This window comes from Cervus elaphus, chromosome 33 (genome assembly GCF_910594005.1).
Source record: "Cervus elaphus chromosome 33, mCerEla1.1, whole genome shotgun sequence".
In the NCBI taxonomy this organism is placed as follows: domain Eukaryota; kingdom Metazoa; phylum Chordata; class Mammalia; order Artiodactyla; family Cervidae; genus Cervus; species Cervus elaphus.
Window position 1 is genome coordinate 42213031 of NC_057847.1, and position 23922 is coordinate 42236952.

General features: G+C 37.8%; 1 protein-coding gene across 5 annotated transcripts in view; it reads right to left on the reverse strand.

Moving 5' to 3' along the window:
* Window positions 1-23922, reverse strand: part of GPD2 (glycerol-3-phosphate dehydrogenase 2) — a 224478-nt gene that overhangs the window by 18158 nt on the left and 182398 nt on the right. For all 5 annotated transcript variants that reach the window (XM_043894645.1, XM_043894644.1, XM_043894647.1 and 2 more), the window contains 3 exons: window positions 16589-16753; window positions 15630-15774; window positions 6085-6278 (listed from right to left, as the gene is read on the reverse strand). In XM_043894645.1, the coding sequence (XP_043750580.1) occupies window positions 6085-6278; window positions 15630-15774; window positions 16589-16753 (504 nt within the window). The remainder of the gene's footprint in view (window positions 1-6084; window positions 6279-15629; window positions 15775-16588; window positions 16754-23922) is intronic.

The following is a 23922-nucleotide window of genomic DNA, read 5'->3' on the forward strand; positions in this document are numbered from 1 at the left end:
CACTAGCTGCATGAGCTTATGAAGCACTTGAAATGTGGTCCATGCAACTGAGAAACTGAATTTCAAACTTTATCTCATTTTAACTAATTTAAATTTAAATAGGCACATGATATTCACACATACAGGCTATAATTTTGCATAAGGCAGTTCTAGAACAAAACTGTCAAGTAGTACATCTCAGACTCGTCCTGGCAAATTGTCAAACCGGGTACCTCCCCCATGGCCACCTCGCCCATGTCTCCAATGGAGCAACCATTCAGTGAAATCTGACAGTGAGAATGTAATCTGCTGTAATAGAATGTGACTCTCTCCAAAACACTGTACTGTCACAGCATGTTCCATACTCATCATCGCAAAGTATCCTTCTCTCCTACTAATCTCATCAATTCAAAGAAATGAAAATATTTTTACTAAATTAAGTACTCCTACCCTCAAGTTCTTACCCAGAAATTGACCCGATCATTCCAGCTGTAGCCAAGAACAACACCTAGCCAAGAACAGCATCTTGGCTGTAGCCAAGAACTCACCATGGTACAATATGTGAGAAAAAACCTCAACTCAAGCTTGTATGCTTCAGAACTCAAAGATTCTATTCACCTTGATTTTCCTGGTCCTCGTACTGTCAAGATAGCCAGGCAAGATGGCATTACTGTTGCATCTTCCTCACCATGTTGAAAGTCTTTGGCAGTATCAATTCTAGTATTTCTCAGTACCTCAAATACTGTATCAAGTAGAAGTCATGAATTGTGATCAATAAATATGAAATGGCACAGTAGAACATTCTCTGAAGTTTTTATATCAAATAAGAGCTGACATTACAAAATCAAAAGCAATAACATTTTGGCCTCTGAGCCAATATACTAGACTTTAGGTTTCTAATGATTACATATTTAAATAACTAGATATCCTGTTTTAGAATAACTGAAAACTTTAATAAATAAAGTAAATAAAAGCACCAGGGCTTCCCTGATGGCTCAGACGGTAAAGAATCCACCTGCAATGCAGGAGACCAAAGTTCTATCCCTGGGTCACGAAGATCCCCTGGAGAAGGGAATGGCAACCCACTCCAGTATTCTTGCCTGGAGAATTCCATGGACAGAAGAACCTGGCGACCTCCAGTCCATGGTATTGCAAAGAGTTGGGCATGACTGAGTGATTAACACTTGCACTTAATAAAACAAGATGAGAGGAAACAACACTACTATTAAAACTGAAAAAAAAAATTCTTGGTAAACACCATTATGAGAGTAGCTCACCCAGATGGCACCTAGTTGATTTTTAAGTGCCAATTGCGAGTACCTATGGAGTGTATAAAGGTTCTTGTCAATATTTTCAGAAGGATAGTGAGGAAATAACATAGTCCTTCTACCACCATGGTTAAGAATTCTTTTTATTACATTATTTTTATTGTAAATAACTCATTCAGGTTTTAGTGTATAAATTATATAACGACTAAAATATAAATAGTAAAGTTGAATAGACATTTTTCACAGCTGGTTGAAAAGACTATGTGCTGTATAATTGTTTCCAATTATAATTAGTATTTTTATTCTTAAAAACTTGGTAAGAGAAGCATTGGTTTTAAAAGTTAATAGAAAAGGCAGCCCACAGGAAGTGATAATTAAGAGCTAAATGTGCAGTTTTGCTTCACATCAGTTATTTAGCCATACATTTTGGGGTGCTCTGTCTCATGTTTGCCACTTTCAAAAAAATCAACAAAAAGCATGTGAAAATATCTAAACGAACACAGGGGAAACAGTGTCAGAAATCAATACTTCTCTACCAGCATGTTTAACCTGCAGAAATGAAGTGTTAATCACAGAAATAAGATACCATATTACATTTATAAACTAACGAAACTAGAAAAAGCAAAGCGCGTGACACTGTAATTAAACAGCTGGAAAACATCCAAGCCTGTGTAAGTTGATAACCCTGGTACAATCTCTGGCAGTGAAAAGGCAGGTCTGCAGTGAGTTGATACGGCCAGCTCCGTTGTTAATTGAATAACAGGCAATCTATAAACACTACTAATTGCATATGTGAAAACCTGTGTACAACTAGAGGCGCTGCCTAGAGAAGCACTCCAGAAAAACTCCATGGATAAAGCACTCTGCACATCCTCTGCCCCCCTCCACCCCTTTAAGTCACAGCTTCCTCGCCACTGCATCCTCCTGATTAACCTCTACACAGCAGGCTTAATGATACATTTTTCAAAAGATCATTTTTCCTCCTAATCCAATACACACCGCACAACTATCAATTACCGGTTTCAGAAAAGAACAAACAAGTAATCTAGAAAATTCAGCCTGTGAATGGTGAGCTTTCTAAATTGTAAAAGAAGACATGGTCTCATTCCCAACAGACAAAACGCTTTTCAGAATTGTTCCGACGCATTTTGCAGAAGTGTGGCAGCTGCTGTGAACAGCATGGAGTGTTAAGATTTGACACTTTTTTTTTTTTCCTTAAGGATATAGCCATTTGGGGAGGCTTAGAAACTGTTGTCAGAATTTTACTTATCCATCTAATAAATCGTTTTTAAATGATTATTTCAATCCCGGTGAATACTAACCATTTCAAAAACATGGCTCTGGGATCTACACAAAGTTTCTATTTTTTTAGATCTGTAGAGAAGACTGCTTGGCCCAAGGGACTGGTTATGAGAAATGAAACCTCTGCTTTAACAGTCACATCCAAATAAGGCCAGTCACTTGAGAGCAAAGGTCACCATCACTCTGAAGGTGTCTGGAGGTTTCCATGAAATGAACTGAGAGAAGTAATCCACTCCCTAGTGGATATAATATCAAATCATGCAACAAACCCAGGACTACCAACTGGAATATGCACAATATTTAGAAGCATCAATATTAGGGCTAGACTGACATACACAATATCAGGCTCCAACATGAATGACCTATGGGAAAGAAACTTAAAGTCACTGGGCCTCAGTTTCTTCACCTATAAAATGGCAATTACAAAATAAAACTAGTAAGGTTGTTATGAGGAATCAGATAATATAAGCAATAGGCTTAGCAGAGTGTCTTCCATAAAAAGCTCTCCATGAGGGTAGAGTTTTTAAAAATCAAGCATGCATTACCCACTGAGGAAAAATAAGATTAAAATATGTGCAGCAACAGCATGTACTCAAAAAGACTGGATGGGACCTGAAGCTGAGTTTCACTTTCGCATTTCATCAGTATAGAAGAGAATATCAGCTTTCACCAAAATTCCTTGGAAAAAATACAAATGAGAATGCCTTTACTTTGGAAATAGACATACTTTAGCTAACTAGGGCTCTACCAAGACTGAGGGTAATTCCTCATATACCCTGGTGACTTCAGTCCAATAAATTAGAATGAAGAAAAACCATAAAGAATCATTGTGGCTGGACTGCTTTTAAAAGGATAAGCTGATAAGGAGGAAAGGTGTGATAGATGGTGAGCACGGGGAAATAAATGAAGTACAAGAAAGAGCTGTCACTTCTGCTTTTATCCTGGATGTTTGCTCCCTGGAGAATTCTTAATCTCAAGATTCCTGAGACCACCAGTGGAAAGGTGATTTACAGTGTCCACATATTAATTTCAATCCGTTTTTACAAAAAAATCAAAGTTGACAAAAATTCTTGGTTAGTTTCACCAATTAACCTGACTACCAAAAGGTATGCTAACTGAAAAGCTCTCTACAGACCAAGGAGGCCCTAGATGGTATTACCAAGTCCTCTACCTGTCAGTAAGCAGAATAAAAGTGAGGGGTATAGGCTTGGTGTCTGTTCTAGCCCAAGTCTCATTTCACTAGTGGAAATCCCTACCCATGATACGGGCACAGCAGCTTCTTGGAACCTATACCTGTTTCCAGCACATCCAGTCTCTGGGCACCTATAAGCAGTTAGATTTCTCATTCGTGCATCTGAACTTTAAGAATTTGGAACCTGTCAACTATAGCTCTCTGCTCTTGAATTAATTTTGTTTCTTGCTCTAGCAATGTAAACTTCCTTCTCTTGGAATCCAGTATAAACCCACTTTTAAAAAATATATCCAGGTAAATGTGAAATGAAGCAGGATTCAGTAACAATAATCAATTCATTAAAATACAATCATACCCAGATGAAGCACCTTCTATCTCACAAAATGAGGGGAAAAAGTATCAAGCTGAAATTGCAATGGATATTAAACTGGGTATAACTATTTCTTAAATAACTGTGTGTGAGTGTGTATGTTTGTGTGAAAGAGTATAAATTTAGCCACATAGATTTCAATTACATATACCTAATATATTTAGACTATTATTACACATATCCAAAGAGACTCTACTCAAAATGAAATTACAACCATTATTTGAAATTAGAAGAAACTAAAACTACACAATATAGATCAATCAGTCAAACTAGGAGAATCCACTAAACCACTTTGTAAAGCAGTTTGTTTTGTTTGATTGTAAATGTGTGATCACATAATGAAAAGAATTCCTTAGGGAAAAAGGATTCACAGATGCCAGTGAGTCACATTAAGACAAAAACTGTGTCCTTGCATGGCCTCCACTGAAGCCAACATTATAGGAGATTCCTGATATAAACAGATGATGACTATTGTTCAAAAATCTTAAATTTTGTACTTTCATATAAAAAGATTTTCAAATTGCTACTAGCATCAAAAACCTTGCAAGCATCTAATTTGTTTTGATTTAAAATAATCATAAGTGGTATACCAGCATATATATATAACAAGCTTTGAAACTGAATAAAGAATCCTTACCCTTAAGGAGCTCCAAGTGAGACTATATCTTACATTATTACCTATTATACACTGTTGTGATATACTAGCTCAGTGATCTAAGGGACTACACAAGATAGGTGGCTTCTGAAGTATAAATAATAATTTTGCCAAAATGAGAACTTGGGGGAAAGACTATCCAAGAAAAAGACTTCGACCTACATAAATAAGGCATGGAGATTTAAAAGTGCATGACCTGATTTGGAAATAATAAGTCGTGCAATATAATTAAATAAGTGAATGCACAGAGGTGGAATAGTTGAATCCAAACCTGCCAAGACAAGTCATGAAAAGCCTTAGATTCCGTATGAGACAGTTCAATAACTTTGCTAAAGTTAATGATGAGAGATCAAGGGGATATTTTTGTGCAGGGAAGTGATGATCAGAACTGTGTTTTAGAGAGTTCTGATGGAAGGACCAGACCAGGTGAGGACAGAGACCTGATACACGAAAGCTAGTTAGGGGGTCAATGCAACTGTTTAAGTGAAAAATGACACAGGTTTGAACCAGGGCAATGGAAGTGAGAGGAGATTTACATGATACTTCAGAGGAAGCAGAGATGGGAATTGGACTGGATGTAGAAAGAGAAGGATCAGCAAAGATAAGTATGCCATTCCAGCCTGGGTGACTAGATGGATGGTGAGGTTATTAAGTGAGATAGTAAATAATGCTGGGAAACTTTTTAAACTACCATGGATTAAAAAAAATGCATTATACCATATATATCCACTGGAGAAAATACTATGATATCCAAGTTAAAAGAAGGTGTGTTCAGGTTAGCACTGGAAAGAAGTGAACTTTATCTTTTTCAATTAAAACAGCATACTAATTAGCTAAATCCTTAGTTAATATTCCAGTTTCCACATAGTAATAGCTCACTAAATTTCTTAGAATATATTCCTCTAGCCTCTCATTTCTCTAACTAATTCTTTCCTATGGGTTTCCTAGATTTGTAAATCATACCTTCACAAGCTCTAGAAATTAGTGATGCAAACATTTCATACTCTCCTAGAAAAGCATGGGTGTTTAGAGCTCTACCGGATTGGCACTCCAATCTTGTTATCAGAAATGACCAGAAGAGGATGGTATGCGTTTCATGTGGATATAGAAAGTGGAGGGGGAAAAAAGGCAACTTCCTCCTATTGTGTTATGCCTCAGCCTTCTTAAGGCTTCCAGAAGAAGTGGTCAGTATGTAAGAGTCAGAGCCAGCCAGGTGTGAAGATGAGTCAGTGGGGGTGCATGGCAGTTACCTAGTGAAAGCTGGGATGGTTTGAGAGATATAAAAGAGGGAGAGTAAACTTAAAGGAATGCATGTTACCTTCAACGTCACAACTCAAGTAGTTACGCACTTCATTCAAAATGAAGTTGATGTCTTCTTCGGAAGGAATGGGATGGTGTGTAACATCAGTTGGAGTGTCGGTAGTGCCAGCTATAGTCATCTTTTGCCAGGGCAAGAAGAAAATAACTCTCCCATCACTGGTCGCTGGGTCAAGAAGTCCCATGCTCTCTGGGCTGGGGTGAAAAGGAAGGATCACATATTTCTGAAGTCAGCCAGAGTTTGATCTTAATCTGCATTCTAAAACATTTTATTCACTAATTCTCATATAAGCAAACTAGGAACACATGAACTATTACTTTGACTGCCGCTAACCTAATCTAGAAATTCCTAAAAGAAAAAAAAATGGTATTACAAAAGGAATGAAGCAAGTGTGATTATAATAATATTCCACAGCAAAACCAGCAATGCAAGGTGAGCTAAGTACGTGGACTTCAATTCCGATTGTTTGGGTTTTTAGATCCCTTGCACCATTCACATCAGATAATGTCAGCAGGATAAATGCTTATAATTTCTTTCATGATGGTCACTTAAGAATAGTTCTTCAACCTTTTTTCAAGCCCATGGAAAGTATTTTCCTGGGACATTTGACATTTGGTACATCTTTCAGTATAAGGTCTGAGAAGTCTGTGAGAAAAGTGAAGGGTCTAACTTTCTAGAAACTAAAATGTAATCAAAAAGTTCTTTACTCTTTTGTGCCTGAATAAGCTTATACCACTTCACCCATTATGAGATTTCTTACTTTATTTCAATTTTACTGAAATCTCAAGAAATGCATCCATGAGAAAAGGGCTCCGTTTTCTACTACTACCTGGATAACAGTGTACTGGGATAAGATCAAAAAGGAGAGAAATATTTTAGCAATGAAACTCTTTAAATAGGCAGAAGATGCCAGTGTATTATACTACTAAATTAAGCTTTAAGGACACCTCTTCTGCTAGACCAAAATCTTAAAAAATATTAAGAATTTTTCTAATACCTACTTAATATTCTAAAACCAAATTGGAAAACACACTTGCAAGAAGAGGCAACTGAAAACAAACACTGACAAAACCTGCCCAGTTGTGTTATTGAATCATTAGTAACTGTTGTTTTAATGTATTCATTAACCATTATAAAATTTTGGAGATGTTGTTAAAATGGCAGGAGGAAACTCAAAGTGTCATTTTCAAATAGTTGAACACTACAGATCTTCAGATAGCTAAATTTGACTGAATTCTCATAAGGAACCAATGTTAAAGTTATTTTCTGTAAATATATTTTCAGCTTCTATTAATAATATTTCTTAGATAGGAAATATAATTCTATTTGGTTTCAGTAAACTTCAAAAATTCCTGTTATGCTCACACATTTTAAAGGGCATACAGTCAACTATTCATAGCTATCTTTCTCTTAAAATTAAAAGAAACTCAAGATTCAAATGTGTAAGGATGAGAGTCTGAATACTGTTTAAAAGCAAACCAAAAATGACTTTTTTATGAAAAAGAAATCTATAGTCAGTTTAATTAATGCATCTTCTTCATTGAAACTACAAGGAGTAATAATATTTCTTTGCAAAGACTCGTTAGCCCCATGAAATGCCTGCCATGTCCATAAGAAATTGGACATGGCAGAAATCACTATTTGTAGAAAGAAATCACTATCTGTAGTCTACACGAGATATAGGAGAGAGTAGGCTTCAATTCTTCTATTTCAGTTCAGTTCAGTTCAGTCACTCAGTCATGTCTGACTCTCTGCGACCCCATGAACTTCGGCCAGGCCTCCCTGTCCATCACAAACTCCCAGAGTTTAGTCAAACTCATGTTCATCGAGTCAGTGACGCCATCCAGACATCTCATCCTCTGTTGTCCCCTTCTCCTCCTGCCCCAATCCCTCCCAGCATCAGGGTCTTTTGCAATGAGTCAACTCTTTGCATGAGGTGGCCAAAGTTTCAGCTTCAGCATCAGTCCTTCCAATGAACACCCAGGACTGATCTCCTTTAGGATGGACTGGTTGTATCTCCTTGCAGTCCAAGGGACTCTCAAGAGTCTTCTCCAACACCACAGTTCAAAAGCATCAATTCTTTGGCACTCAGCTTTCTTCACAGTCCAACTCTTACATCCGTATATGACTACTGGAAAAACCATAGCCTTGACTAGATGGACCTCTGTTGGCAAAATAACATCTCTGCTTTTTAACGTGCTATCTAGGTTGGTCATAACTGTCCTTCCAAGGAGTAAGTGTCTTTTAATTTCATGGCTGAAAATCACCATCTGCAGTGATTTTGGAGCCCCAAAAAATAAAGTCTGACACTGTTTCCCCATCTATTTCCCATGAAGTGATGGGACCAGATGCCATGATCTTAGTTTTCTGAATGTTGAGCTTTAAGCCAACTTTTTCACTCTCCTCTTTCACTTTCATCAAGAGGCTTTTCAGTTCTTCACTTTCTGCCATAAGGGTGGCGTCATCTGCATATTTGAGGTTATTGATATTTCTCCCAGCAATCTTGATTCCAGCTTGTACTTCCTCCAGCCCAGCATTTCTCATGATGTACTCGGCATATAAGTTAAATAAGCAGGGTGACGATATACAGCCTTGACATACTCCTTTTCCTATTTGGAACCAGTCTGTTATTCCATGTCCAGTTCTAACTGTTGCTTCCTGACCTGCATACAGGTTTCTCCAGAGGCAGATCAAGTGGTCTGGTATTCCCATTTCTTTAAGAATTTTCCACAGTTTATTGTGATTCACACAGTCAAAGGTTTTGGCATAGTCAATAAAGCAGAAATAGATGTTTTCTGGAACTCTCTTGCTTTTTCAATGATCCAGCAGATGTTGGCAATTTGATCTCTGGTTCCTCTGCCTTTTCTAAAACCAGCTTGAACATCTGGAAGTTCACGGTTCATGTATTGCTGAAGCCTGGCTTGGGGAATTTTGAACATTACTTTACTAGAGTGTGAGATGAGTGCAATTGTGTGGTAGTTTGAGCATTCTTTGGGATTGCCTTTCTTTGGGATTGGAATGAAAACTGACCTTTTCCAGTCCTGTGGCCACTGCTGAGTTTTCCTAATTTGCTGGCATATTGAGTGTAGCACTTTCACAGCATCATCTTTCAGGATTCGAAATAGCTCAACTGGAATTCCATCACCTCCACTAGCTTTGTTCCTAGTGATGCTTTCTAAGGCCCATTTGAGTTCACATTCCAGGATGTCTGGCTCTAGGTGAGTGATCACACCATCGTGATTATCTGGGTCGTGAAGATCTTTTTTGTACAGTTCTTCTGTGTATTCTTGCCAGCTCTTCTTAATATCTTCTGCCTCTGTTAGGTCCATACCATTTCTGTCCTTTATTGAGTCCATCTTTACATGAAATGTTCCCTTGGTATCTCTAATTTTCTTGAAAAGATCTCTAGTCTTTCCCATTCTGTTGTTTTCCTCTATTTCTTTGCATTGATCACTGAGGAAGGCTTTCTTATCTCTCCTGGCTATTCTTCGGACCTCTGCATTCAAATGGGAATATCTTTCCTCTTCTCCTTTGCTTTTCGCTTCTCTTCTTTTCACAGCTATTTGTAAGGCCTCCTCAGACAGCCATTTTGCTTTTTTGCATTTCTTTTGCATGGGGATGGTCTTGATCCCTATCTCCTGTACAATGTCAGGAACCTCAGTCCATAGTTCATCATGCACTCTATCAGATCTAGTCCCTTAAATCTATTTCTTATTTCCACTGTATAATCATAAGGGATTTGATTTAGGTCATACCTGAATGGTCTAGTGGTTTTTCCTACTTTCTTCAATTTAAGTCTGAATTTGGCAATAAGGAGTTCATGATCTGAGCCACAGTCAGCTCCTGGTCTTGTTTTTGCTGACTCTATAGAGTTTCTCCATCTTTGGCTGCAAAGAATATAATCAATCTGCTTTCGGTGCTGACCATCTGGTGATGTCCATGTGTAGAGTCTTCTCTTGTGTTGTTGGAAGAGGGTGTTTGCTATGACCAATGTGTTCTCTTGGCAAAACTCTATTTGCCTTTGCCCTGCTTCATTCTGTACTCCAAGGCCAAATTTGCCTGTTACTCCAGGTGTTTCTTGACTTCCTACTTTTGCATTCCAGTCCCCTATAATGAAAAGGACATCTTTTTTGCGTGTTAGTTCTAAAAGGTCTTTTAGGTCTTCACAGAACCGTTCAACTTCAGCTTCTTCAGCGCTACTGGTTGGGGCATAGGCTTGGATTACCGTGATATTGAATGGTTTGCCTTGGAAACGAAGGGATATCATTCTTCTATTTAGCACATGCAAAAATCACCTCAAAGTGTGTCAATCAGTTAAACCTTCAGTGAGGATCTCATCTTCACTCAGGGTTACTTAAAGTAATTTTACTTTCAAAAAATACACTGAGAGCTATAAGTATCGAGTATTTTCAGTCTCTGTATGTCTAAAGTTTTCCTTTGTACTTGCCATAAAACTTGCTAAATATCTTAAAAGAAACTAGTTAAAATATGGTTTGTGAGCACCTAATTTGATCCTGGGTTGATATGCCCTTTGATTAAACACATCACTTTGTGATAGAAATTAGCTCATGAGTTCAAACTTTCAATTTGGTAAATAGTCCTATATTGAAACAAAAGGATAAATTCATATTCTAAAATTTAAGGAACAAATTACATGTTGGTATAATATATATATGACCATTTTATGGGCCAGATACTATGTGATGTATCTAACTAACTCAATAAACTTGATCAACTTCAGCATAAAATTATAATATTCAGCAACTGAGACATGAAATGCTGTTTGAAAAGCACAACTACTGAATCTTTTAAAACCTTTCAGTGCAATAAAAGCAGTTTAAAAGGTGAATGTGATAGTTACCAACACACACATAACTGGAACCTGTAGAGAATCAACTGCTTAAGTGAAGACATATGTGTCAAACATAAAATTAACAAGCACAGAGGGAAGACAAAGCTATTAATGAACGGTATTAAAAATTTAAGAATCCATTTGGAAATACTTCTCATCAGTTCTAAATTACCTAATTCATAACTCACCCTTAGGGAAAAGTTTGTTTTCTTATGAAGAATTAATTCTGCAAGGTCGCACAAAAGTTTGAAAATGGCTGTCAACTATAGGGATGGTATATACAATGTGGTGAGGCATAGGTCTTTTCTCAATATGTATAATTCACTTGACATCAACAGAAGAAGCTTGCTGCTAATTTATGTGTGTGTCTAGGATTAGATGTAATGAACATTTTTCTCATGCAGACCATTGCCATCCTGAAGTACCCTTATTTAAACTGAAATCAATTTATTGTTAACTACTCAGCAATCAGTGTTAGAGCCAGCAGTATGCACACACATTATGGAAAAAAAAAAAAATTGACCTCTCATCAGTAGTAAAAAGCATCTTTAGGCTAAAAGGAGGAGACAACTATTTTCATGTATTTCAGTCGTTTGATGTATTGTGGTTACTTTTGTAAGATCATCTACCCACAACTCTGATGAAAATTCCAGATTTGCTTTTTTTTTTTTAATTTTTAATTGGAGGATAATTGCTTTATAGTGTTGTGTTGGTCTCTGCCATACAATGATGTGAATTAGTCATAAGTACACATATGTTCCCTCCTTCTTGAACCTCTCTCCCACCCCTCTAGGTTGTCACAGAGCACCAGGTTGAGCTCCCTGGGCTACACAGCAACTTCTCAGGTCTTAATGTACAGAGTGCCTTCAAAAGTAAATGATTTCTGTGTGTTGAGTTTTCTGAAATTAAAGCAATCCAGAGAAAGAGAGAAAGCTGCTATGATGGCACAAGATAATTCCACATGTGGAATGTTAGTTAGGGTCATAATAAGCTTAATAAATGCCATAAAGAAACTCTGAAAATAGCCCAACAGGGTAGACTGCATACCTGGTCCTCATTCCCCATTTAGCTGCCTACACTCAATAAATCAGTGGCTCCTGAAGTCACTGTGCTGTCAAACTAATCAGGTTCTAGTTGAAATGCTAGGCCTTAAGTTATTATTAGGTGGCTTATAAGGGCAGCACCATAAGGTCTTACTCATCTCTGAGGACCTAGTAGAACCCTTGAGTTACAGCTGTTGAGTGAAGACTGACTGAGAAATCCAGAGAGCTATTTCAGTCTGAGATCTCTTGACCTCACCCACCCAAGAGAACAATTTGATATGGAGAGAAAAACCAACCCTCGGATGCCAGCGATACAGCTGCTCAAAGTCAGTACTGAAAGAGGGACCAAACAATTAACCCAGACTGTAATCCCAAACCAAGGGACTCATTTGCAAACAGAGACTGAACAGGAACTGGGCTGCCAGACCACTCCTCTAAGGTTCCCCACAGGATGTTTAGTGGTTGTGGTTCAAGGTGCTAAAAACGGAGATATTAATTTCTCCCAAAGTAGAACAAGATCACTTACTGCATCTTAAACAGACCCAGCTGTGACTAACACTTTTACAACTTACAGGCATGGGTTTGAACTGCTACTGCTAAGTCACGTCAGTTGTGTCCAACTTTGTGCGACCCCATAGATGGCAGCCCACCGGCTCCCGTCCCTGGGATTCTCCAGGCAAGAACACTGGAGTGGGTTGCCATTTCCTTCTCCAATGCATGAAAGTGAAAAGTGAAAGTGAAGTTGCTTAGCCGTGTCCGACTCTTAGCGACCCCATGGACTGTAGCCTACCAGGCTCCTCCGTCCATGGGATTTCCCAGGCAAGAGTACTGGAGTGGGGTGCCATTGCCTTCTCCGACGGCTCTGAAACTAATGTCTAATTTTTAGGATTAAGAAAGACATTCTGTTTTGAAAATATTACATGCAGGTGATATATATTTATATTTCTTAAAAACCACCTGTCTGCTCTGTTGTTAGCATATTATAAAGCATAGTACAGAACATATGTATAGCATGAGTTCCTTCATGAAAAAAGTTTAAAAGGATATACATTTGTGCGAGTATAAACATAAAATTTTATGGAAGAAATCAGAAGGAAGCATTATCAAAAACTGAAGCTGGGGACATGGGGGAAAAGAGGGAGACTTTCACTTTTCGTTCTATATCTTTCTATTTTTCTATAGTGATTACTTTTGTTTATTTTTGTCTACGGGAGTTATCTAGGCAGTAAAAAGAAAAATCATAGTTTGTTTACTATTTTAATATCTATATATTTAAAATTCCCTTATAGGTATAAGATTAAAATTTTAATTAGAAAAAGGAACAATCTCAATTTGGGCAAGTTAACACAAAAAGTTGGTAGAACTCATTCAAAAAGTATTTACTGGTCATTATTATGTACTAGATAAAGTACCAGGAGCTATGGATGTAGCAGTCAAGAAAATAAAGAAAAAATAAACAAACAAACATTGTCAAAATGTACACAAATTAGGAACTACCGTGAGATAAGGAACCAGAAGCTGAAAATGAGCAGCTTCCCAAAGTTGCACAGTTAACAAGGGGTAAAGTGATGAACAAACCAGAAAGTTCTTTACCAAGGTATCACCTTATCATATTCCATACTGTCTTTGTCTGTATACTGGAAAGAGTGGAATGTCTTCACATTTTAACGACAGGCAAACTAAGGTTTACAGAACAAACTGGCTTGTCCCAAACAGCGTCATTATGAAGTGGCAGAAATAACATAGGGAATAATATAGAACACTAATGTGTCCTCTGGTATCACGGGACAAGAATAAAGACATGAAACACAGTGCACAAGTAAGATCGAAGCGAATGTGAGGATTCTGGTGACGTGTGTGTGTCTATACTTCAGGTACTACGTCTGTACTGCTAAAAGAAAATGCTTCCAAAAACTTACAAACTAGCTGACCTTGCAAATTTTTATTTTATCCAACACAAAATAAATGCATATAATTGTGTCTGAAGCTATTTTTGAAAACCTCTATATACAAGAAACATTTGCAACATGTACATATATTTACTTCTCTCCTTTTCATTTGAACTAAACTTTTGCTCAACAGTTTTTAAAACTTTATTAAGCACCACTGCATAAGTTTTTATTATTGAGATTGGAAGCACCATGGTCTCTACAGTTGTAAGTGAAAACACTAATGACTGTCTATCAATTATATGTAGACATTTAGAAAACAACAAAGAAACCTTGGAAGCTAGTGGATACGAAATTTCGTTAATATTCTTCTTGGTAGAAGTGTGATATCTTTCTCATTAGAAGTGTGCTTGGTACAATATCTTGGACTCTCTTCAAGAAGACTTAGTGGAAAACTAATAAGGCAGCATCATATATTACATGGTGGGATAGCATTCTAGAAGAATGCAGATATTAAATGAAATATCATGGATCTGTATATCTGTTTTATCAAATATTAAAAATAGGTCTTTTAGGGAAAATTATTAGAATATAGAAGCGATAACTCCCATTTTAACCACATTACCTAGAAATTATAACCTTTTACATATAATCACATCACCTACAGGCAATCACCATTGGTATTTAAAATACTTCATCTTTTTCTAGATACTTATACAACGTTTGATCATGTTACACATACAATCTTGTATCCTCCACTCTAAATTAAAACTGTATCTCTCGGGTTTTCCTAGGACACTAAAATTACTCAGAATTTTTAATGGCCATATAATACTCCCTTGTGCAGATACACCATAATCTACTCATCCATCCTTCTAAGGTTAGAAACTTACGTGGCTTCTAATATTTCTTAACTACAAATGATGTCTTAATGAATACCTTGAACATAAATCATGATTTCACAGAATTATGTACTAGTTTGCCTATTAGATTGCCACATATGCAAAAAAAATGTTCCATATTCATCACAGACACATGAATTTTTCCCCAGATGTTTTGAAATGTACATTAGGGTTAATCATTATCAGTTTCTTAGGATCATACACGTTTCTTCTCAAATTTATTAAAAATAAAAAATACTAAAAATTCAAATGCACATAAAAATTGCAGTTTCATGTGCAACACCCCACTTAAAGGATTTTCAATTAATAGCTGTTCTTATTTCATCTCTATCCCTGCCCATTTCTCTACCTCTGATTATCTTTGCCAAAATGATAAATCAGAAATTATAAATTATTTTTCAAAATATATTTCAAAAATTATAAACATAAGAATATTTGGTCCTCATTTTCAGATTCTTCATAAGCAAGTCTGGGCATTTTATAAAATGAAGTTTTTAGTGCTTTCATGTAAATGTCTTTTATGGACATTTTTACAAAATTAATTTTAGGGTTTTCATGAAAATTAAAATTCAAAAATACTAAGACTTAGCCTCTGATGATGAGTACGCTGAAAAAAGTACAAAAACAGATTCCAAATCACTAACTCATAAAAAGGAGTATTGCCATAAAAACTAAGAAATTCTCAAGACCGGTTTGCGTTTTGTGTTTTGGAAGAGCTGTTTTTTCACTCATTTCTCCTCATTTTGAACAGTGAGTTATACCATCTATTATTAAGAAAGGTATGCTACAAGAATACGTGTAGACAATTTCTTGCAGCCCTCCTTCTCTGGCGATGACGCATGAGCGGGAACACGGGTACCTGTAGTAACCAGGCATCACGATGTGGACGCCAGCACTCGGCTGGCAGATAGCTGTGGTGTCCTTATCATCCATTTTGCGCACAGTGTCTGTGAAAGGTCCTGTGGCATTGATAACACACTTGGCTCTCACATCAAATTCCTCCCCTGTGAAAGAAAGCAGCGTCAGTCACACACCCCATTTGTTTCTCTGCTCACTGATGCTTTAGATTATTAATTCATCTATTAATTTATGGTGGAGTATGTATTATCACTTGAGTGATACAGGCAACCAGAGTCATTGAGAAGCCACACAACAAGCCTGCATGTGAGTACATTTAACCAACAAGTCCAAACTGCAGGAAAAAAAGCACGCTGCTTTTTCTTTTTTTTTTTTTCACGCTGCTTTTTCATTTCAGCTCTCATTCTAGTCTGCAAAATGCCCGGCATTAAAGTGCCAAATAGGAAGAAAGTGAGTAAATGAGCCGCTTTCTCCTTAAAACTCAAAAGTGTGAGCAGTGGTTTTGAAGGAAACGATGTAATTCTGAAACTTCGCCCAAGAGGTCACAAAAATGGACAGGCAAGCAAATCTCACCAAAGTTAAAGTGATTGACTTGAACGGCAAGTAAACACACTGCTTCTGTCACCTAAAGGATACTTTTTGAAACTTGCCACATTTATTGACTTTTCTTAATAACATGTTTTTGTAAAGAAAACATAATGCATTCATAGCTGTGGGAATTTTGCAGACATTATTATCATGATCATCATTAATGTTTAACACAAAGAGGAAAAAAATTGCCAGGTTCCACAAAGGAAAATTTTCATGCAAAACAAGTTGCTGTTGACAATAAGGAATATAGGTAATAGGACTCTGAAATCTGGCGTCAATAAAAGAGAAGTGACAGAGGAATTATCATTCAGTCATTGTACGGACAAAGCAAGATGCTAAGAAATCTGCCCTGCCGGAGCCTTTGCATACCTGTGAGCACATCCTTACACCGTGCACCACTCACGCGCTTTTTCCCTGTCTGGGGGTCTGTCTTCTTGAGCAAACTCACGACCTCCATGTAATTGGCCGTGGCAGCCCCATATCTGGCAGCGGTGAGAGCAATGGCAAGGTTCATCCGTGCGTCGTTGTGTTGTCCTGCAGCGGGAGGAAGCATCAGAGGAGGGACAGGAGTCACCTCAAGCCACAGACTGGTGGCAGAGAAGTGTGTCACAACAGATATATCATATCTGTCCCTGTCACGTGGAATAGACTTGATGGCTGGTCAGCTCTACAGGGCACGATTTGGAAATACATGGTCATTCTCAGTCAGGCATTTACCTGCCACTTCCGCAATTGCACTTTGTGTACCACAAAAGGATGCAAAGTCTCCCTTTCCTACAGAGCTCACATCAATTATCTGCAAGTTACGAAATAAGTAATTATTCTCTCCGTTTGGGAACATATGTATATGTCAGGCTTTTCCTAATACAGACAACCCATACACACGAAAGTGAAGTAATTCAAAACTTCAGAATATTTGACACTCCAACTGGTGTTGATTAACAATTTTTATGAATACGTGCTCTATCTAATATTCAAAATCAAGAGCTTAATCTTCCATAGAGAATCTCTCAGTATTCTATAAAAGGAGTTTTCTGGGTTTGAATTTCAATCAGACCTCCTTAAAATGTTAACTTTTTGGTTTCTGTCGTACATAAAAGGTAAGAAATTAAGCAGGGCAAAATTTAATTACAGAACAATTCCTACCTGTATTGTTAAAGATTTATTGCTGAAAAATCTTAGTTAAAGAAAACTGAGGGGGAGGTGAAGCGGGGAAAGATGATTAATCACTTTAAAATACTGGCATCACTAGAGACTTTTTCTATTTATTATTGCCAGTGGAGTTAACGCTGACCAGGAAGAATTACTCTACATCGCAGGGGCCAGGTTCTCTGTGCCCTGAATAATTAATTACACAGGACTAGATGTATTGCAGCAGAGTTCAAATTCCCACACATTGGGATCAGTTCTATCAAGATAATACTGATAAAGGGATGAATTTATAATGGATATTGTTGTTGATTTATGTTGCCGGCATACCAAGCATTTAGTATAAATGGTTTATGTAAAGTTTCTTCCTTGTGATTCAGTCTGTGCCGGGTCAGAAGCACCACAGGTAATCGGATGCAGCTAAAAGGGCACAGTTATAAAGAGAGAATCAATGACAGGACCCTGTCGCCCCTCCCCACAGACATCTTATTCTAGAACTGCTAAACTAATGCAATCAGCCAAGAACCTTTCCCTCAAAATTAAAGTCTCTATCAAGTTAAGAACATACATTAAACCTTGACATGCAAAATAAGGAGTTATTTTATCCAAAGATGAGTAAAATGAAAGTAGAAGAAAGGAAACAACAGCAGCAGCAGCTGAACTTTAAGTGGAAAGAGAAGAGGGGCAGCATTTCTATCAATTTCACCTAGCATGACCCTAATGGTACAATTAAAATAGTAGGTGTATTTAAAATTAAGTTTAAGAAACTCACTTTTATTAATGTGGCCTCATTTAAAATTGGAAAATATGATCCATAAAGTTAAAAGCATACAAACAGATTATACATCTAAATTAAAGAAAGTACCCATCCCACCGAATCTTTCTAGTACATAGCAATGAAACATTTAAGGGGTAGCACAAGAAATCCAAGTCATGTTCCTATGGTAGGAAAACTCTCACCAGTGCAAGTGTGCCTCGACTTAGACACAGGGTGAGAAAGCCACATGTAAATCAACTACTTTAAATCCTATATGACATCACTGTTCCTAGGAACCAGACAGAAATCCATTTATTAAATGACAGATCCCTTTGTAAAGTGATATACTGTTGTTAGTGTTTAGTTGCTAAGTAGTGTCCTACTCTTTGCAACCCCATGGACTGTAGCCCACCAGTCTCCTCTGTCCATGGGATTCTCTAGGCAAGAATACTGGAGTGGGTTGTCATTTCCTTCTCCAGAGAATGTTTCCGACACCAGGAACTGAACCTACATCTTCTGCATTGAAGTGGATTCTTTACCACTGAGCCTCCAGAGAAGCCCCTGTAAAGTGATATACTGTATATCTATTTAATGATCATCCAGTAATGAAACTAACTTTTGAAAATACACAATCTTTCTTTTAATATATTTTCCAATTATAGAATCTCATTGGAACAGTATTTGTATAGTTCATCAGGCTCTATTGTTTCTATGCTAAGATATACCACTTATACTAAGATACACCTCCTGAATTAGCTTCCAAATGCCAATACTTTTGAAGGTAAATAAGATGAACCTCAGTTAAAAATGTGAGGTGGAAACAAGTCTCTTTGCTCTTTATTTTGCACGCTTACCCTTATAGCCAGCAGCACCTGCCTTGACTCGAATCAGAAATGTCACTTATTTATGAAGGCTCTCCCTGCAATCTTCCACTCCCTTTATTCTTGAAAAAAATTATTTACAACTTCTTGAACATCCATGTCATTTCACACCTCCTTGCCTTTGTCCACACGAATCCTTTTGGCTGGAAAACCATCCTGGAAGCTCTAGACAACTCCTATTTCTCTCCCATGAGCTGATTCAAAAATCTCCCCATAAAGACTTTCATTATCTGTACTGAACCCCTCCAAGGCCAAGTTGTTCATCCCATCTTCTGAATCCATATTGTACCTTGTACATACCATTTCTACAGTCTTTATGAAACTAGTCATCCATGTATCCATCAACTTTAAAAAATGATAAGCCTCAGTTATGATTCAGGCACCGTGACAAATGCAGGGAACTTAATGGTGAGAAAGATACAGGGACACTTCTGTTATCCTGTAAGTAACATTCCACTGTAATTACTGCATGATTTCCATGTCTCCTTGGCCTTGTCATGGGAAGGCAGGAAGTCTTACTTTTCATCTTTTATCTTTCTCATTAGTACCAAGCACAGAACAGGTATTCAGGAAGTGTTACATTTAGCCAAATTCCATTCAATGTGTTAAATAAACAGGTTTATTTATAGTCTTAGATTTTTACAGTCTTCCAGATTTATATAAATCTTATAGCCCTTATAGATTTACAGTATTATCTCTACATATAAAACAGAATGCTTTGTCTAAAGTTAAAAAAAAAAATCACTTTATCAGTAAGTTGGTGGCAATAAACTTGAGGGAAGCAGGGAGACCCCAGAAGTGTGTAAAATCTACACTTAAACCCAAACTAGCCTTCATATTTAAGTTGAATAAGTGAGGCAGAATGAGAAATGGATATGAATGATTCCCTCTAGACTTAACCCACAAGTTGCCCTGTGCTTCACTGGGAAATGCAAACACAGTTATTATAAGCTCCTAAAAACTGAGGAATTAAGTAACTTGACTTTCTTCTGGGCCTAGGAGTTCACACCTCTACCCAGGAGTCCCCTTCTTTCCAGACATTAAGCTTAATTCAAGTACCTGCTTTGATTCAGGGCTGACCTCCCACTCCCCGACCAACATTAAATTCACCCTTTACCCTGAGATACCCAGAGGCTCACAGTGTATGGTTCCTGTGATAAGTGGTATATGTTCACTATTCTTAACTAAATTCCCCCCAACTCCTTTTCCTGACATTCTGAAAGGTATCTATATGCCTCCTGTAATTTTACTGCTGAAGAAAAATGTTTTTGATAACACTGCATGTTATTGGAATGCAAAACAATAATATCAACTCTCCCACCCAACTGATCTGCTTATTAAGTTTGGATTTTCAAATCCTTTTCCTCAGAGCCAGGCAACACGAGACTATTCACTGATCAGTGAATCGCTTTATGTTGGCACTTATGCAAGGACCCAGACTGGGACTGTGAAAATCTGTTTCCTACTCTGTTCTCCTTTTGCACTTGAAATCTTACATATGTGCACATACTGAACTTACAACTCAGATGCGAGGAAGCACATAAGAGGTGGGACTATAACTGTTTTTCCTTGTTTAGGAAAACAAAATGTAAAATCTACCCACCAAAGAGAATGAAGGTCAGTAGTAACAGAGAAGGATTTTACCTTAGTCCACAATGGTTTTGCACCCAGGATAGTGAGAGATATTTTTTTTTTTTTACATTCTAATTATTTTTTATTTTTATTTTTTTTATTTTTTTATTTTTTTATTAGTTGGAGGCTAATTACTTCACAACATTTCAGTGGGTTTTGTCATACATTGATATGAATCAGCCATAGATTTACACGTTCTATAGTGAGAGATATTTTAAAGTGAAAAACATTTTTAAGATGTAATTCTCTACTACAAGATAGGCCTCAAATATAAATATTTTGGAGACAGAGCAATATTGTTCTCCTTAGAGGGTTTCAAAGTTTGGCAACTAAGTTAACATGCAAAATAGCTGGTAAAAAAAAGGGGGGGGAGAGAGAGAGAAATAAGCATTGAATGTATAAAGAGTATGAAGAATGTATAAATATGAGAAAACCCCAACAAATTACCTGGTATTTTCCTGGTCCTTCAGATCTAAAATTCCAAGATGCTCTGAAATTCTACATATAATCTTCTTTTACAGCCTACTGTTAAATGGTCATTTACATAGATAGTCACAGACCTATCCATGGACCCAGAAACCCATACAGAAAGTCGAATTGTTAGCAAAAAAAAAAAAAAGCTGATTAACTAAAATTAAATATTTATTAAAAAAATGTGATCATAACTTTACCAATTAAAAAAAATGTGCTGAGAGTATTTCTTTCCACCTCCCTGTGCCCTGACCTGGGTGTTATGCATTCATGTGACTTAGTCTACCATGGGGAAGAAGGATGCAGGAGGACAAAGAATACCTCCCTGAAGCATTAATCCCATTTCTAACAAAATCCACAGGGCATACGCTTCATTGTTTCAAACTGACAGTGACACAATGACCTCTCTCGGGAAGCTTCTTAACAGTCCCGCAAAGGTAATTAAAGGCTAAGGTACCAAATTCAAACTGATTTAATAGAATCATTATATTTAAAATACCCCTTTCTCAAGGGAAGAGTGAAGTAGAGGCAGAACAAAATAGGTGTGTGTGTATATCTGTACGAAAGGCAATTACTAAATTCTGGTTTAATTACGTAGGATGAGTAAGCTTGCAAAGAAAAAGTCAAATGAGAACATACTTTTCAGGTAAATTATAATAACAATGCAATCTCCCCCCAAAGTAAATTATTTATAAAAATGGTTATTTGTGTGGGGAGTGGAGGGGGTCAGAGAGACACATGAAGCAGTTTTAGAAGAATATACCTTACAAGATACAGCAGAGGGCATTCCCTGGTGGCTGAGAGGATAAGAATTCATCTGCCAGTGCAGGAGACACGGGTTCGATCCCTGATCTGGGAAGATCCCACATGCTAGGGAGCAACTAAGTCCATCTGCCACAACTATTGAGCCTGTGCTCTAGAGCCTGGGAACCACAACTACAGAACCCACACACCTGCAACTAGAGAGTAGCCGCTGCTCTCTGCGACTAGAGAAAAACCCCAGGCAGCAATGAAGACCCAGCACAGCCAAAATAAATAAATAAATAAAATTATTTAAAAAAAGAAAAGATACAGCAGAGAATGGCTCTGGATTGGGATAATGGCGTAACAAGTTTTGAGTGAATCACTAACCTGGTTGGGGGAATGCACTGCATTCCTCTGGATTTCAGCATCCTATAAACAAAGAGAGGCTGGGTGGGTACCTCTGAAATTACACAATGCATGCACTGCACCGGCCGCAAAGTTTGTTTGAGTTTTTCTGTGACATGTTATAGAAGAACCTGAATGAACTTTTGAGTCAACCAGGTAATAGCTACTCTTCAATAGCTAGCTATCTCAAGATTTCACTTCAATTTTATCCTTATTTGTGATTTTTTCTGACTTTGCTTTTAAAAATCACAGGATTAAGAAAGACCAAAAGATAAGCGTTTTACAAAGACACCAGAAAAATAAAGTGAAAAATCATATTCTTCCATCGGATCTAGAATTATAAAGAAATCTTGATTTGATTAGCCTTTATCAGCCACATACTATATTGCCAAAGTTCTCCGAATTCTTCACCCTTCCGTATCCATGCCCATTGTCAAAAAGTCTTCATAGCATTGATTCCCACTCTGACTCTGGACCCAGACACGTGAAACTGTTTTGGCCAAGGGAATGTTAGCAGATGTGATTCTGGAGTGTTTATCTAGGTGGCTCTTGTCTGGGGTTGGGTGAGAGATTCTTCTGGTCCCTTCTCCTGTCTATCAGCTGGTGTAGGATGGCTCTGCTGGGATGACTCACCACAGGCCTTCATCATCCCCCTGGTACCAAGCAGGTTAACCTGGGCATGTTATTCTTGGCTGTGTCTTTTTTTTTTAAAATATCATTTTATTTATTTATTTTTGGCTGTGCTGACTCTTCATTGCTGCATGGGCTTTTTCTCTAGTTGCAGAGTGCAGGGACTACTCTCTGTGTGTGGGTTCAGCAGCTGTGGTTCCCGGGCTCTAGACTGCATGCATAATAATTTCTAATTGTTTTTATGCTACTCAGGTTTTATGGTTTTATGTGGAATTGTGAACACACATAACTTACATAGGCAATATAGCCAATTTTCTAATAAAATTAGTCCCAGCTTAAAAGCAGGTCAGTCTTTGAGACTGCATTCTAAGATGGCTATTAAGAACACAATTTATTTTCCTATATTAATAGGAAACAGATTAGTGATTATTTTGTGGGACAACTTGGACTGCAAGCAGATGAAACCGGTCAATCCTAAAGGAAATCAGTCCTGAATACTCATCAGAAGGACTGATGCTGAAGCTGAAACTGCAATACTCTGGCCACCTGATGCAAACAACTGACTCATTGGAAAAGACCCTGATGCTGGGAAAGACTGAAGGCAGGAGGAGAAGGGGACGACAGAGGATGAGGTGGCTGGATGGCATCCCTGACTCGATGCACACGAGTCTGAGCAAGCCCCAGGAGGTGGTGAGGGACGGGGAGGCCTGGCGGGCTGCAGTCCGTGGGGTCGCAGAGTCGGACACGACGGAGCGACTGGACTGAACTGAGCTGTGCTCAGTTGCTCAGTGGTGTCTGATTCTTTGTGGCCCCACGGACTGTAGCCTGCCAAGCTCCTCTGTCCATGGAATTTTCTAAGCAAGTATACTGGAGTGGGTAGCCACTTGCTGATCCAGGGATTGAACCTGCATCTCCTGTCTCTTGCAGATTCTTTACCGCTTGGCAGGCAGATTCTTTACCACTGAGTCAGCTGGGAAGCCCAAATAAAGTGGTCATCCTTAAATAAAACTCTGCTCTTTCACACCTCTGACTTT